At 46.6% G+C, this 14272-nt stretch overlaps 1 protein-coding gene across 1 annotated transcript; it reads left to right on the top strand.

Annotated features, from left to right (window-relative positions):
- Nucleotides 1–4161: 4161 nt before the first annotated feature.
- Nucleotides 4162–10363, top strand: Syf2 (SYF2 pre-mRNA splicing factor). The gene is made up of 7 exons (XM_057784513.1): nucleotides 4162–4227; nucleotides 4378–4482; nucleotides 5504–5629; nucleotides 6328–6445; nucleotides 6898–6988; nucleotides 8139–8237; nucleotides 9685–10363. The coding sequence occupies exons 1-7, from the start codon at nucleotides 4204–4206 to the stop codon at nucleotides 9848–9850; spliced, it is 729 nt and encodes a 242-aa protein (XP_057640496.1). The 5' UTR covers nucleotides 4162–4203; the 3' UTR covers nucleotides 9851–10363.
- Nucleotides 10364–14272: the final 3909 nt, after the last annotated feature.

The following is a 14272-nucleotide window of genomic DNA, read 5'->3' as shown; positions in this document are numbered from 1 at the left end:
AAAAAAAAAGTCTAAACTGGGAATTCTCAGCACTCATGAGGCAGGAAAAAGTACAAGTACAGGTAGATTTGCTGAGTTCAAGGTCAGCCTGGACTTACAAAGTGAGCTCCAGGGCAGTGAGACCCAATTAAAAACCCAAACCAGGAGGTGGTGGTTGAAAGATAAAAGTGGGGCCGGGCGATGGTGGCACACGCCTTTAATCCCAGCACTGCAGAGGCAGGCGGATCTCTGTGAGTTCGAGACCAGCCTGGTCTACAGAGCAAGTTCCAGGACAGGCTTCAAAGCCACAGAGAAACCCTGTCTCGAAAAATCAAAAAAAAAAAAAAAAAAAAGAAAGATAAAAGCGGGAATGACCCTGGCAGGTCCCACTGTGGGTGGATGGGGTAGAAACAATATGCCACGCAAAGAACTGGGGAAGTAATGGGGTTTTATTTAGGAAGAGGGAATAGGGAAGGAAGGAGAGAGAAAAGAGACTGGGAGTGGGTGGGGTTTGTCTCTTAAAGGAACAGGATACTTCCTGAGTTCATCCTGCTAGGTGAGAGGGAAGGCCAACATAATCCTGAAAGTGCTACTTTTAGTCCCGGCACTCGGGAGATAGAAGCAGGAGGTCTGCAGAGCGAGTTTCAGGACAGGAATACACAGAAGCCCCTGCTGTTTTAAAACAAAAATTCCAAAACCCACCAGTTAGCAATATCAAGGCATAAGATCATGTTTCACAGTTAGGTTCAACTTGGCTGTGTGTGTTGAAAGTTAATCGGGTTAAATTTGCCAATAAAGTTGAGCTCGGGATGGGTGGAACACATAACTTAGGGTTTGAATTGGTAACCAGATAAAAGACAGTGAAGTTGAGACCAAACATGCCCGTGGGATTTCATTGCTAGCACTGGCAGGGACACCCAAGGCAGCTGATGGAGCTTCTCCAACACAGGCATGATTAAGTGGTGGCCTTTGGGTCGTTAACTCGTTCCCATCTCTGCCTTTTAGAGGCAGAAAGTTAGAATCTAGTCAGATAGGGTTGATTCATCCGGCGAGAAGACCTCACCCTCCACCCTGAGTTGTGTGTGGAGGAGTTAATAAAAAACATTCCTACTCCATGGGCAGAAAGGGTTCTGCATTTTCCCAGGAAGTGTGGGGGGGTGGACACGTGTGTCTCAATCCTCAAATACAGATTAATAAAGCCATGCTGTTTTTAATTGGTATTTCCCAACAAATCAGCCAATAGTTGTGTTAATTGTGGCTGGCAGCTGTCTTCAAAGTACCAATAGTGGACTAGGATGTAGCTGAGTTGGAAGACTGCTTCTCTAGCATATTCTGCCTCTAGCATACTCTGCACTACCCTGAGTTTCTTTGAACCCAGCATCATTTAGATAGTGATGGTGTATGCCTATAATCTCAGTACTTCTGGAGATGAGATTGTGAGTTGAAAGACGACCCAGTTAACCTGAGTGTATCTTTGTGTGTCTTCCTCCACCACCAAGGAGTTTTAGACAACCTTTTTTTGGAATTTTTTTGAGAGAGGGTCTACATAGCCCTGGGCTATCATGAAACTTAATAGACCAAGCTGGTCTTGAACTCAGAAATCCATTTGCTTCTACCTCCTTTAAAGGGCTGTGATTAAAGGTGTACACCCCCATGTTTAAGCCTTCCTTTGAGCCGGGCACTGGTGGCACACCCCTTTAATCCCAGCACTTGGGAGGCAGAGGCAGGCGGATCTCTGTGAGTTCGAGGCCAGCCTGGTCTACAAGAGCTAGTGCCAGGACAGGAACCAAAACCACAGAGAAACCCTGTCTCGAAAAATACAAAAAAAAAAAAAAAAGGACCTAGTTCTAGGACTGTACCCAAAGCAACACAGAAACACTGTGTAGACCATGCTGGCCTTCAACACAGAAACACTGTGTAGACCATGCTGGCCTTCAACACAGAGTAACACTGTGTAGACCATGCTGGCCTTCAACACAGAGAAACTGTATACCATGCTGGCCTTGAACTCACATCCTTTTTCTGCTGGGATTAAAGACCTTGCTGTCACACCCCGCTGATCCTGAGTGCCACCTGAGTGCTGGGGTAACAGGCACTACTGCACCTGCTCTATGCCTTGCTGGAAATTTACCAGCTGAACTACACCTCCAGTTCCTCATTCTTTTCTTCCTTTAAAAACAAAAATCTCAGCCAGACAATGGCTGCACATGGCACACTCCTTTCCCAGCACTGGGGAGGCAGAGGAAAACAAATCTCTGATTTCGAGGCCAGGCTTGTCTACAGATTGAGTTCCTGGACAACCAGAGCTACACAGAGAAACCCTGTCTACACACACAAAAAACCAAATCAACCAACCAACCAACAAAAATACCTATAAAAAAAAAAATCTCCCTGGATTCCAATGGAACACATTTTCAGACACTTGTTTGAGATATTCCACAATGTTTTTCTGATAGTTTTCCAACCAGAAAATAATGTGATATTTTGTTTTTGCTTCAACAAAGCTTGCATGACAATGAGAGCAGAGATAGCTACTAGTTGGCCATAGAGTTCAGGCAGTGGGGATACACACCTTTAATCCCAACACTTGGTGAGACAGAGGCTGGCCAATCTCTGAGTTCAAGGCCACCCTTTGCTACGTAAATCTCACTTTGAGAAACTGAGCCAAACAGTGGTGGCTCACACCTTTAATCCCAGGACTAGGGAGGTGGAGAGGGGAAGTGATACGGCTGGGCCAAGAGGAATATAAGGCCGGAGAAGACAGAGTTCAGTCTGAGGTTTTGTAGAGATGGCATTCAGTCTGAGGACTTGTAGAAACAGGATACCCTATTCGGTCTGAGGATTTCGTTGCAGTAGGCACTAGTGTCTGGCTGCTCTGCCTCTCTGATCTTTCAGCTTTCATCCCCTAATATTTGACTCCAGGTTTTTATTAAGATCAAGTAGAAATCATACTTATCAACAGGCTATCCCTTATCGTTCAGATTTAAATTTGTGCTTTTTTTATTTTTTTATTTTTTTTGGTTTTTCAAGACAGGGTTTCTCTGTGGTTTTGGAGCCTGTCCTGGAACTAGCTCTTGTAGACCAGGCTGGTCTTGAACTCACAGAGATCCGCCTGCTTCTGCCTCCCAAGTGCTGGGATTAAAGGCGTGCGCCACCACCGCCCGGCCTGTGCTTTTTTTAAAAATTAATTTTCCTTTTTATTTTTTTTGAGACCAGGCTGGCCTCGAACTCACAGATCTGCCAGGCTGTCTCCCGCGTGCTGAACTGCTTTTATTTTTGAGGCAGTCTCAACCTGCTACCTGGCTTAGAACTCGCTAAGCCTAGAATAGGCTAGACAAAGACTGTGCGTGCAGTAACTCACAGGATTAAAGGTGTGTGCAGGATATTTGCTTGTGTTTAACTTTTTAAAAAGTCTTGTGCAGTTTTATTTACCTTTGTTACTTTTGAAAAGCAAGCAAAACTTTCTTGAGCTTAAGAAACATCTCCCTACAGAGGAGGGGGACTCAGAAGAGCTTACCCTCAACTTCTAGTTTTGTTTGTTACTGCTTAAGCTTTTAATTTAGATGGTCCCTTTTTGTTTGCTTGAAATAAACGGTCATGCCTTGTAGCACTAAGTCGCTGTGAGGCCCAGGCAAGTCTCATACTTGGTACCTCCTGCTGGGATGCCAGGAGTGTGCCACCACAGCTGTTTGTACTTAAACGTCTTTACACTTGGGCGACGGCTTTTTCATCTGTAGTTGTCATATTAGAAAGGAACACGTTTCATGTGCCCCTGTTGTATTCCTGCATTATCTTAGTGGCTTTGTTAGTTGCTGTGGTACTGGGATGTGGGAATGGACAGTATGGAGTCGGCCGTGTTCTGCAGCAACATCAGAAAGTTATCCGCTCTATGGAAGCGACTCAATACCGACTGCACTCAACCTATGTGAGGCAGGGTGCTTCAGAGCAAGTGACATGGATAAGTGATTCCCAACCAGGCTTCTTCCGGTCATTCCCATCTCGGTTACCGGTTCCTGAGTTTGCCTCGCCTCCTAGACAATCCATGAGGGCGCTTCCGCAGGCTGCGCCTGCGCACAACCACGCTTAGCGTCAGCAGCCCGCACTAAAAGAGGCGGGACAGTCTCCGACGTATCTGACGCCAAACGGAAGGGGCGGGACCTGCAGCCCGGGGCTAGAGGCCGACGGAAGTGCTCGTTGTTGTTGCCGGAAGTAGAGAAGGCTGTAATGGCGGCTGCGACTGAAGTTGAGGTGAGTACCACCGGCCTCGCGCAAGGTTCTGTCGGGGTGACGCCGGGTTGGGCATGAGGCGAGTCCGGTCGAAGCTACTGGGGAGGCCGGGGTGTCAGGCCCAGGCTGTGGCCGTGGGGACGTCGAGCCTGAAGCCGGTTGTGATCGCAGGTGCCCGCGAACGTCGCGGAGGACCGGCCCTCGGCGGCCGAGGAGCTGGCGGCGCAGAAGCGCGAGCAGAGACTGCGCAAGTTCCGCGAGCTGCATCTGAAGCGGGTGAGTGGCGGGGACACGGGTTGGAGGAGGAAGGCGCAGCAGCTCGCCAGGTCCCAGGGCGGGGCGTCCCAGGACTGGAAGATCTCTGTGGAGGACGGGCACTAACGTGGAGGTCGCTTTGACACACGTCAAAGCCACACCCGCTCGCTCCTCCCAGGGCCCACCCACACGACCTAGTTTATCTAGGGTAGGTTAGCTCTGTTCCTAACAACCCCCGTGCTCCATGATCTTATCAAATTATTCATTTTCATCTAGGGAGATATTTAGCTAGAAATACGAAGAAACTTCTTAGTAAGAGTTTCCTCACCTTAAAAGCAACGAACATGCCGGGCGGCGGTGGCGCACACCTTTAATCCCAGCACTCAGGAGGCAGAGGCAGGTGGATCTCTGTGAGTTTGAGATCAGCCCGGTCCACAGAGCGAGTTCCCGGACAGCTAGGACTGTCACACGGAGAAATCCTGTCTCGAAAACCAAAAAGGAAACCAAAAATATCCACACACACTTGTCCTCTTTTCCAAGTTCAAACTCAAAAAAAGTGTAACTTGCTCAGCTGGTGCCAGCACTTGCTGCCAAGCCCGAGGACCTAAGTTTGATCCCCAGAACCCATATGGTGGAAAAAGAGAACTGATACCTGGGAGTTGACCTCTGACCTCTGCACAAACACACAAAGTGAATTTATAAGAAAGGTTTTAAATAAAGTATAACGTCTTTGTTTGCCACTGTCCTGTGATGTGGTGCAGTGGGGGCACTTTGGCAACCTTTGTTCTGATAATAAAGGATGCGCCCGACTGAACAGGCAAAGCTGACAGTAGCCCCTAGGACCGCAGAGCACCAAAGCTTTGCAGCCCAGCATCTCATCCTGTGGTATGCCTTATGAGTCTATTCCTGTGCTTAAAGTCATTGGGAGCTCTTATCGCTTGCAGCCTTAACTGGGGTCACTTAGTCGCTCCAGAGAAGCCAGGGTCTGTTTGGGCCCCTCTCCTGTTTTATCTGTTGCCTCCTTTTTTGTCTTTGATTTTAGAACGAAGCTCGCAAGTTAAATCACCAGGAAGTTGTGGAAGAGGACAAAAGACTTAAGTTGCCTGCAAACTGGGAAGCGAAGAAAGCGCGTTTGGAGTGGGAGCTGCAGGAGGAAGAAAAGAAAAAGGTTAGGAAGCCCTGGTTGTTCCCTTCCATTGAGACGGGAGATCCTGGTAGCTGGGTAGGTGGGGGAGTTGTTTACCTCAGGAAGCCTTATTCCGGGTTTCTCTGTGTAGCGCTGGTTGTCCTGGAACTCACCCTGTAGACCAGGCTGGCCTTGAACTCACAGAGATCTGCCTGCCTCTCTTTCCTGAATTCTGGGATTAAAGACATGGGCTACTGCTGCCTGGCTGAGCCTTACTTTTCTTGTCTGTAGGACAGGGACTATAATAATGGCTACTTGAATCAGTTGTGAATTCTGTGATATAACATGTGCAAAGCATTTAGAACAGGTCTGACACCTGCTCCATTCTGTTGCTGTTGATTTTAGTTTTGTTAGCTTTTTATTTGTATGTGTGTGGACACAGGAGGGCAGAGGACAAATTATAGAAGTCAGCTCTCCCCTTCCACTGTGTGAGGCCTGGTCTAGAACTCAGGAGGTCATGGTTGACAGCAATTACCTTTACTCGTTAGGCCACTATGAAGGCCTGATGCTTGATTCTTGATTAGAACTTTATCTAAAATAGGCTGAATAGTTGGGCATGATGAATCATGCCTATAGTTCCAGCACTTGGGAAACCGAGGCAGGAGGATTGCTGTGAATTTGAGGTCAGCCTGGGTTCACAAACTGAAACAAAGCAGAACGGAAGGTGCCTGTCGTTTCAGGAGTGTGCAGCGAGAGGGGAGGACTACGAGAAGGTGAAGCTACTGGAGATCAGTGCAGAGGACGCGGAGAGATGGGAGAGGAGGAAGAAGAGGAAGAACCCTGACTTGGGCTTTTCAGGTACAGCTGGCCTCTGCTTTACTCAATGGGCCTCCTGGACCAAGGCTTCTGCTCTAGTGAGAGCACACGCCCATTGCGCTTCATTCATGGAATATTCTAGGTGGCCAGGGAGAGTGCAAGTGTGTCAAGGTAGAACCCAGGCCCACCTGTCTGTCTGCTGGCTGCTTTTTGGTCCTTGGTGTAAAGTTAGCCTTTGTTGTCGCCATTTCCTTCCTTAGTGTAGCCCAGGCAGTCACAGACTCAGGATCCTCCTGCCTCAACCTCCTGAGTGGTGCCTTTGCAGGAGTGTGCTATCACCCCTGACAGAATTAGCCAGTGTTTCTGTCAGCCTGTTCAGGGTAGAGGCTGTGCTTAGGCCAATGTCCTGTGCATGTAGGACAACAGTTTTGAGTTTTCTAAGTAATGCCCAGGTGGAAAGGACACAGATCACCTTTGGTTCTCATTTTGTTTAGATTATGCTGCCGCCCAGTTACGCCAGTATCACCGGCTGACGAAGCAGATCAAACCTGACATGGAAAGCTACGAGCGGCAGAGAGAAAAGCAGTGAGTCCCTGGGGGAAGGCAGTACTGCGCTGGGGCGGTGGGTGCAAATAGACTCCCAGACACTGCAGATACAAACTAGTTAGAAACTAGTTAAACTAGCTATTGCTACCGTGTGGCTCGGGCTGTCCTTGAACTCACAGCAGTCCTCCTGCCTCAGTCTCCTGAGTGCTGGGATTACAGGTTTACCAATTTGCCTGACCAAACTCAATCTACTGGTGACTTGTGGATTACCACTGGCTGTCTTGGTGACACTGGTTACTGTTGTCCTTGTCGCACAGTAGGTAAGCCCTGACTGCCCTTGGAAACTTGCGGGTGGCCAGCACCAGCTCGTCAGAGCTAGGTGCTCTTGTAGGAGCTGGATGTTTGGTGCTGGGGCGGGTCAGCATTGGTAAGGACCAGGTGGTAAATATTTGTATTTAAGGGGCTAGTGTTCTTCATTCCCGGCTGCCGTAGCTGAGAGAGGTTGCATGAGCAGGCTTGGCTGGGGCAGGTGGGGCAGGCTCTATTTGTTTTCAAGACAGAGTTTCTCTGTGTATCCCTGGCTGTCCTGGAACTCAGAGATCCGCCTGCCTTGGCCTCCCGACCACTGGATTAAAGGCAGGTGCCAGACAGCCAGGGTCTTTTTTTTTTTTTTTTTTTGGTGGAGGAGGTTTGAAGACAGGGAGACAGGATTTCTCTGTGTAACAGCTGTCCTGGAACTCGCTCTGTAAACCAGACTGGTCTTGAACTCATAGAGATCCACCTGCTTCTGCCTCCCAAGTGCTGAGATTAAAGGTGTGCACTGCCATACCTGGCTGGGCCCCTGTTTTGACGCTGTGGAAATAACCTTAAGTACTCTGCTCCCAGCCCTCTGTGATCCTTGGCAAATCCTCTATACATTGGCCACTGTTTATGCATTTGAAGAATGAAGCTGTGTTGTGTGAGTTGAACTGGCCTGGAACCCAGAGTTCCTCCTGGGACTGGCGTTATAGGCATGCTCATCCAGCCTGGCTCATCTTTTTTGAGCCTGCATTTTTTTTCCCCTTTACCTTTGCTATGTAAATAAGTATATTTGTGCATTGTCTCTCATCACCAATACATGTATTATATATTGAAATTGGAGACTGGAGCACTCATGTCTGACTGGAAATCCTTCTTGCTGTCTTCTCAGTGGAGAAGATTTTTTCCCAACATCCAACAGTCTTCTCCATGGGACGCATGTGCCTTCCTCAGAGGAAATCGACAGAATGGTTTCAGATCTGGAAAAGCAGTAAGTACTCAGTAGGGCAGCCTGGCCTGGAACATTCTATACTTCACGAGAGAGTGGGTGGGGTGTGGATCTGAGACTGATGTGTTCAGATGACTTGACGGTCACAGTGCTGGTACCAGCTCATTTCCGACCCCAAGTCTGTTGGTTTTGAAGCTGGATAGCGAGTACAGGTTGAGCCCATAGGATTTGGAGATGGGAATACTGATGTAGTCAAACTGTCATGCTGTCCTTTAGCTTTCTGTCGCTGCGGCAAGATGCCTAAGATAACTTATTTTGGCTCCTGATTTTAGAGCTCTTAGTCCATTGTCTTGGGCCTGTGGCAGCACAGTGGATCATGAGAAGTCCACGCTAGGAAGCCTAGTCAGCTCCTGAGGACCAGGAAGCAGGCAGATTAGAGGGGAGAAGGGGAGTCCTGATGTCCTTTCAAGGGCACAGCCCTCGGACCACCTTCCTCTTATAAGCTCCACTGAGAGGTTCCAGCACCTTCTAGTATCCCTATCAGCTGGACCAGGCCTTCAGTATCAAGGCCTGGGGCAGGTTTCCAATCCAAACTAATAGTCAGCATTTTGTGCCTATTTGTTTAAGACTGGCCTCATGTTTGCAGGCCAGCCTGGAACTCAAGTAGTGTTTAGATTACTCTGTGTATATGTCTGTGTCTGTCTCTACATGGCCATATTATTTATTATAATTGTCTTTTGAGGTAGAATTTTACTATGTAGAGTGGGCTGGCTTCAGACTCCCAGAGATCCTTCCTCCTGAGTGCCTGACCGTACATATTTCTGATACAGGGGACTGCATTTATGTTTTAGGACCATGCAGGTGATGCAGGGTGCAGTGGTGTATAGCACACACACTGCACGATGCTCATCATCACTGATAGAATTGTTAGGGTGTTTTACCCAAAGTCACATTTCATTGTCCCTACTTTTAGCATCTTTAGAGGCATTCTTTTTGTTGTGGATTTTTGAGACAGCCTCTCGTCATGTAGCCTCGGCTGGTCTCCAGCAGGTGGCTGAAGATGCTCAGAAGTGCTGTGACCAGAGGCTGTAGTTGCTGGGTCTCATTGCTTACACTGAGGTTCTACTAATTAGCTCACCATCTGAAGCTGATTAAACTGTGCCTCTCCCCCTCCCCCCCACAAGCTGTTTTTTTATTTGTTTGTCTTTTTTTTTTTTTTTCCTGACACAGGGTTTCTCTGTCCTAGAACTAGCTCTGTAGACCAAGCTGGCCTTTTTTACTTTTTCTTTTCTGCCAAGGTGTTTTATTATGAATGTTGATTCTGTCCGGATCTTTTTGTCCATGTTTTAAGATCAAAGAAATCATTTAGACCAGCTATAGTGGTCAGTCCTAGGGTTTGGGAGGCAGAGGCAGGTTGATCTTTGAGTTTGAGCATGAAGAGGCCTGGGGAACATAATTCTGAACCTCCTAACCCCCGTCCTTCCTCCAGAATTGAAAAGAGAGACAAATATAGCCGAAGACGTCCTTACAATGATGATGCTGACATTGACTACATCAATGAGAGGAATGCCAAGTTCAACAAGAAAGCAGAGAGGTTCTACGGGAAGTACACAGCTGAGATCAAGCAGAACCTGGAGAGAGGAACAGCCGTGTGAGCCCTGGAGAAACTGCACAGAAGCTGGTAGAGGAGCTGGAGGCTCCAGCTGCCAAATTCAGACTTCCACGTGTGTCCATTAAATGCGAGTTTACCCTATGCCTCCCCATTTGGCATCTGAAATAAATGTCTTTTCTCACCATCTGCATATGTTCACATTTTTGTGCTTGGATGTAAGATGTAATTCTTGTAGTGACATTGTTTTGTAAAAATCTAATTTGTATAAATCCTAATTACTATTTTTCTATGTATTTTAAATGTGTATAACTGTGTAACCTTTGAAATCATTTGGGGTTTAGGCTGTTTGTGTGCACAGCTGCAGTCGCTGCTGCTTTGAGTGTCACTGGAAAGTGGAGAGAAGCTACAGCCGGGCTCTGGGACTGGCCACGTGAGGACTGAGAAACAGAGGCATCAAGACAGATGCTCCTGGGGTTCTGGCACTGTCTGCTGGGGTCAGAAGTCATGACTGTTAGCCGTGCACATTCCCCTTTTAAAGAACAATAAAATGCTTTGCAATAGAGTCATGAACGATGTCTAATTTAAACAAGTGCATGTAAGCATGCACTTCCACAGCATGGGAGCATTTCCACATGAGGGCAGCTCAGTTTCATGTCTCTGAAAGACAAGGACTTAAAGACTTCTTGATAACTGTCCAGAACAAAGGTTCCTCTCTGTTGGCAGCAGACGGGTATGCACAGGCATTTGTCTGCATGGCTCTGGCTTTCCTAGAACTCACTCTGTAGACCAGGCTGGCCCGAGAGATCTGCCTGCTGCTGCCTCCCGACTGCTGCGTTTAAAGGTGTGTGCTGCCACTGCCAGGTACTTTTCCTGTATTTTTTTTTTTTTTTTTTTTTTGGTTTTTCGAGACGGTTTCTCTGTGGTTTTGGAACCTGTCCTGGAACTAGCTCTTGTAGACCAGGCTGGTCTCGAACTCACAGAGATCCGCCTGCTTCTGCCTCCCAAGTGCTGGGATTAAAGGCGTGCGCCACCACTGCCCGGCTCTTTTCCTGTATTTTTAAGACAATGCAGAGGTAGACTATGTGGCTCAATGATAAAAACACTAGCTTGGCGATCCAGATGACCTGAGTTCTGTCACTGGAACCCTGTGGAAACAGAACTGACTTCGGAAAGTTGTCCTCCATCCTCCACACACATGTGCCTGAGGGGTGGGGAGGAGGGAGGGTCACGGTTTTGACAAGGCTAGCTCTGTGCTTTGCCCTTCCACTAAAGCCCCACCAAGGAGGAGGTCACCCCAAGAGACACTCTCAGCGGATTTGATGCAATAGCAAGAGGAATTTTTATTTTGCTGCCGTGGCAGAGGTCCCTCAGCCTCGAGAGGAGAAGGACCCCTACTTTGTCTATTACAGGCTCTTTTAAAGGAAAAAAACCACAGAATCAAGGAGGGGGTAGTACAGAATCAAAAGGGAGAGTCCAGAAATCATTTGTCAACTATTTTGACTAGTTCATTCAATAGTCAGCTAACTAATTGATTAATGCTATAGCGGTTGCTGGGTTGGTTGAACAAGACCCTCACCCCCGTTCCAGGGTCCGGGTCTATTGAAGAAAGACTACAAAGGGGATGGAAAGTACTCACAGCTCCCGTGCACGCGTGGTTGGTTACCAAGGTCCCTGGTTCCCAGGAAGGGGGTGCAGTAATGCTAAGGTGCCCCAAAGTCTTTCAACTTGAGTAAACAGGAAGTGCAATCAAGCAACTTTTAAAAGGTGCAAGAAATGACAGAGACAACCTACTACCTGGGCAATCATCCGAAGTCTCATTTGCAATGTTTGGGCTAAGGCCTAGAGTATCTGATAGACCATTTTTAGAGGCTGGAAAAATTTTAAAACCGTTTTACCCTGTCTTGGCAAGGTTTGGTGGTCTTTTTTGCTTGTATCCTGCTTGTCCAGTTTGGACACCATTCATTTTGTCAGTGGTCGAGGTATGGGCAGTTTTTTGCCCAAAGGCCAGTTTTGTTAAGAAGAAAACAAGTTCCAAGTGACTCCACTTGGAGTCTTTGGTGCCCAACATTTTCTCGGGAATAGATTGGTGCTGTCTGGAGCAATCGTGTCTCATGTCAACAGTACCTTAAGTTATTTAAATGCCATATTCTACATTTCTTTGAAATGGTTAAAGATTACCTATGTGGAATATAATCTTTATGTATCTAAAGAACCTGATTAGTTTAAGTATGACAAACATGGATGACTATTGACCTATAATTTTTTTTTTTTAATATTTATTTATTTTTTAGGTATACAATATTCTGTCTGTGTGTATGTCTGCAGGCCAGAAGAGGGCACCAGATCCCTTTACAGATGGTTGTGAGCCACCATGTGGTTGCTGGGAATTGAACTCAGGACCTTTGGAAGAGCAGGCAATGCTCTTAACCTCTGAGCCATCTCTCCAGCCCCCTCTTTTTTTTTAATATTTATTTATTATGTATACAATATATTTATTATGTATACAATATTCTGTCTGTGTGTATGCCTGAAGGCCAGAAGAGGGCGCCAGACCTCTTTACAGATGGTTGTGAGCCACCATGTGGTTGCTGGGAATTGAACTCAGGACCTTTGAAAGAGCAGGCAATGCTCTTAACCACTGAGCCATCTCTCCAGCCCCCTGACCTATAATTCTTAATACCTATATAGCTTAAAGACTAAGGTTTCATATTAAAATATTAAACCATCTTTTAACAGATCGACCATCAAATGGACTTAACAGACATCTATAGAACATTCCACCTAAACACACAAACAAATATACCTTCTTCTCAACACTGCATGGAACCTTCTCAAAAACTGTCCACATAATTAGTAACAAAGAAAACCTCAACAGATACAAAAAAAATGGAATAACTGGGCTGGAGAGATGGCTCAGTTCTTCCAGAGGACCCGGGTTCAATTCCCAGCACCCACATGGCAGCTCACAACTGTCTGAAAATGCAGTTCCACGAGATCTGACACCTTCACACCAATGAACATAAATAAATCATTTAAAAAAATTGGAGCTGGGCGATGGTGGCGCACGCCTTTAATCCCAGCACTCGGGAGGCAGAGGCAGGTGGATCTCTGTGAGTTCGAGACCAGCCTGGTCTACAGAGCTAGTTCCAGGACAGACTCCAAAGCCACAGAGAAACCCTGTCTCGAAAAAACAAAAAAACAAAAACAAAATAAATAAATATAAATAAATAAAAACGGGGTACAGATCTAAACAGAGAATTCTCAACAGAAGAATCTCAGATGACTGAAAGGCACTTGAGGAAATGCTCAACATTCTTAGTCATCAGGGAAATGCAAATCGAAACAACTGTGAGATACCGTCTTACACCTATCAGAACGGCTAAGATCAAAAACACTGATGACAACTTATGCTGGAGAGGATGTGGGGTAAGGGAATTCTTCTCCATTGCTCGTGGGAGTGCAAACTTGTACAGCCGTTGTGGAAATCAGTATGGTGGTTTCTCAGAAAATTAGGAATCTATCTCAAGACCCAGCAATACCACTTTTGGGCATATACCCAAAAGAGGAACAATCACAAATAATCACACCATAAGAGCTCAACTAACATACATTGAGTCCTGTGTTTGATCTCCAGCACCAGATAAAGCCCCATGGCGACACAAATCCATAATCCCAGCACTGGGGAGGGGGCCTGAGGACCAATAGTCCAAGATCATCTCCAGCTGCATGCTGAGTTGGCGGCCAGCCTGGGCTAAGTGAGACCCTATTTAAAAAACAAAACTAACTACTCCCACAAAACCCCAAAACCTTAAAAGGGGCTGGTGGAGATGGCTCAACAGTTAGGAGCCAATATTTCAAGTCGAATTTAGTTCCCATGTGAGGCAGCTCAGTCACCTGTGACCCAGCTCCATGGGGTCTGGCGCCCTCTTCTGGACTCTGTGGGCTCCTGCGCTCAAATATTCACAGACCCATATACATGTACACATGTATGCATAATGAAAAGTTAAATAAGTCTAAATAAATAAATATAATGCCAAAAAGAAAAGAGCGTTGGGAGGATGTGGAAGAATAGGAATCCTGAACGCTGTAGCGGGAATATGTCCTTCAAATGGTTACGTGTAGAATCATCATCCAATGTAACAATGTCCTTCCTAGTCAGAACATACCCAAATACAGTCAATCTTACTGCCACATGAAAGCTTGTTAATGAATGCTCACACAGCATTATTTACAATAGCAACATTCATAAACAATCAAAACATCCATCAATGGATGGCTAGATAAAATGCAGTATATTTAGATCGGGGAATATTATTCAGTCATGAAAAGGAACAAAGTACTGAGATTCACTACAACATGTAAAAATCCTGAAAACAGAGATCTGCCTGTCTCTGCCCCCTGAGTGCTGGGAATAAAGGTGTATGACACCATGTCCACCCCATTTAATTAATTGTTGAAACAGACC

Source organism: Chionomys nivalis, chromosome 11 (genome assembly GCF_950005125.1).
Source record: "Chionomys nivalis chromosome 11, mChiNiv1.1, whole genome shotgun sequence".
Taxonomy (NCBI): domain Eukaryota; kingdom Metazoa; phylum Chordata; class Mammalia; order Rodentia; family Cricetidae; genus Chionomys; species Chionomys nivalis.
The sequence above is the reverse complement of the archived record's forward strand: the minus strand, read 5'-3'. Positions and strand labels throughout refer to the sequence as shown.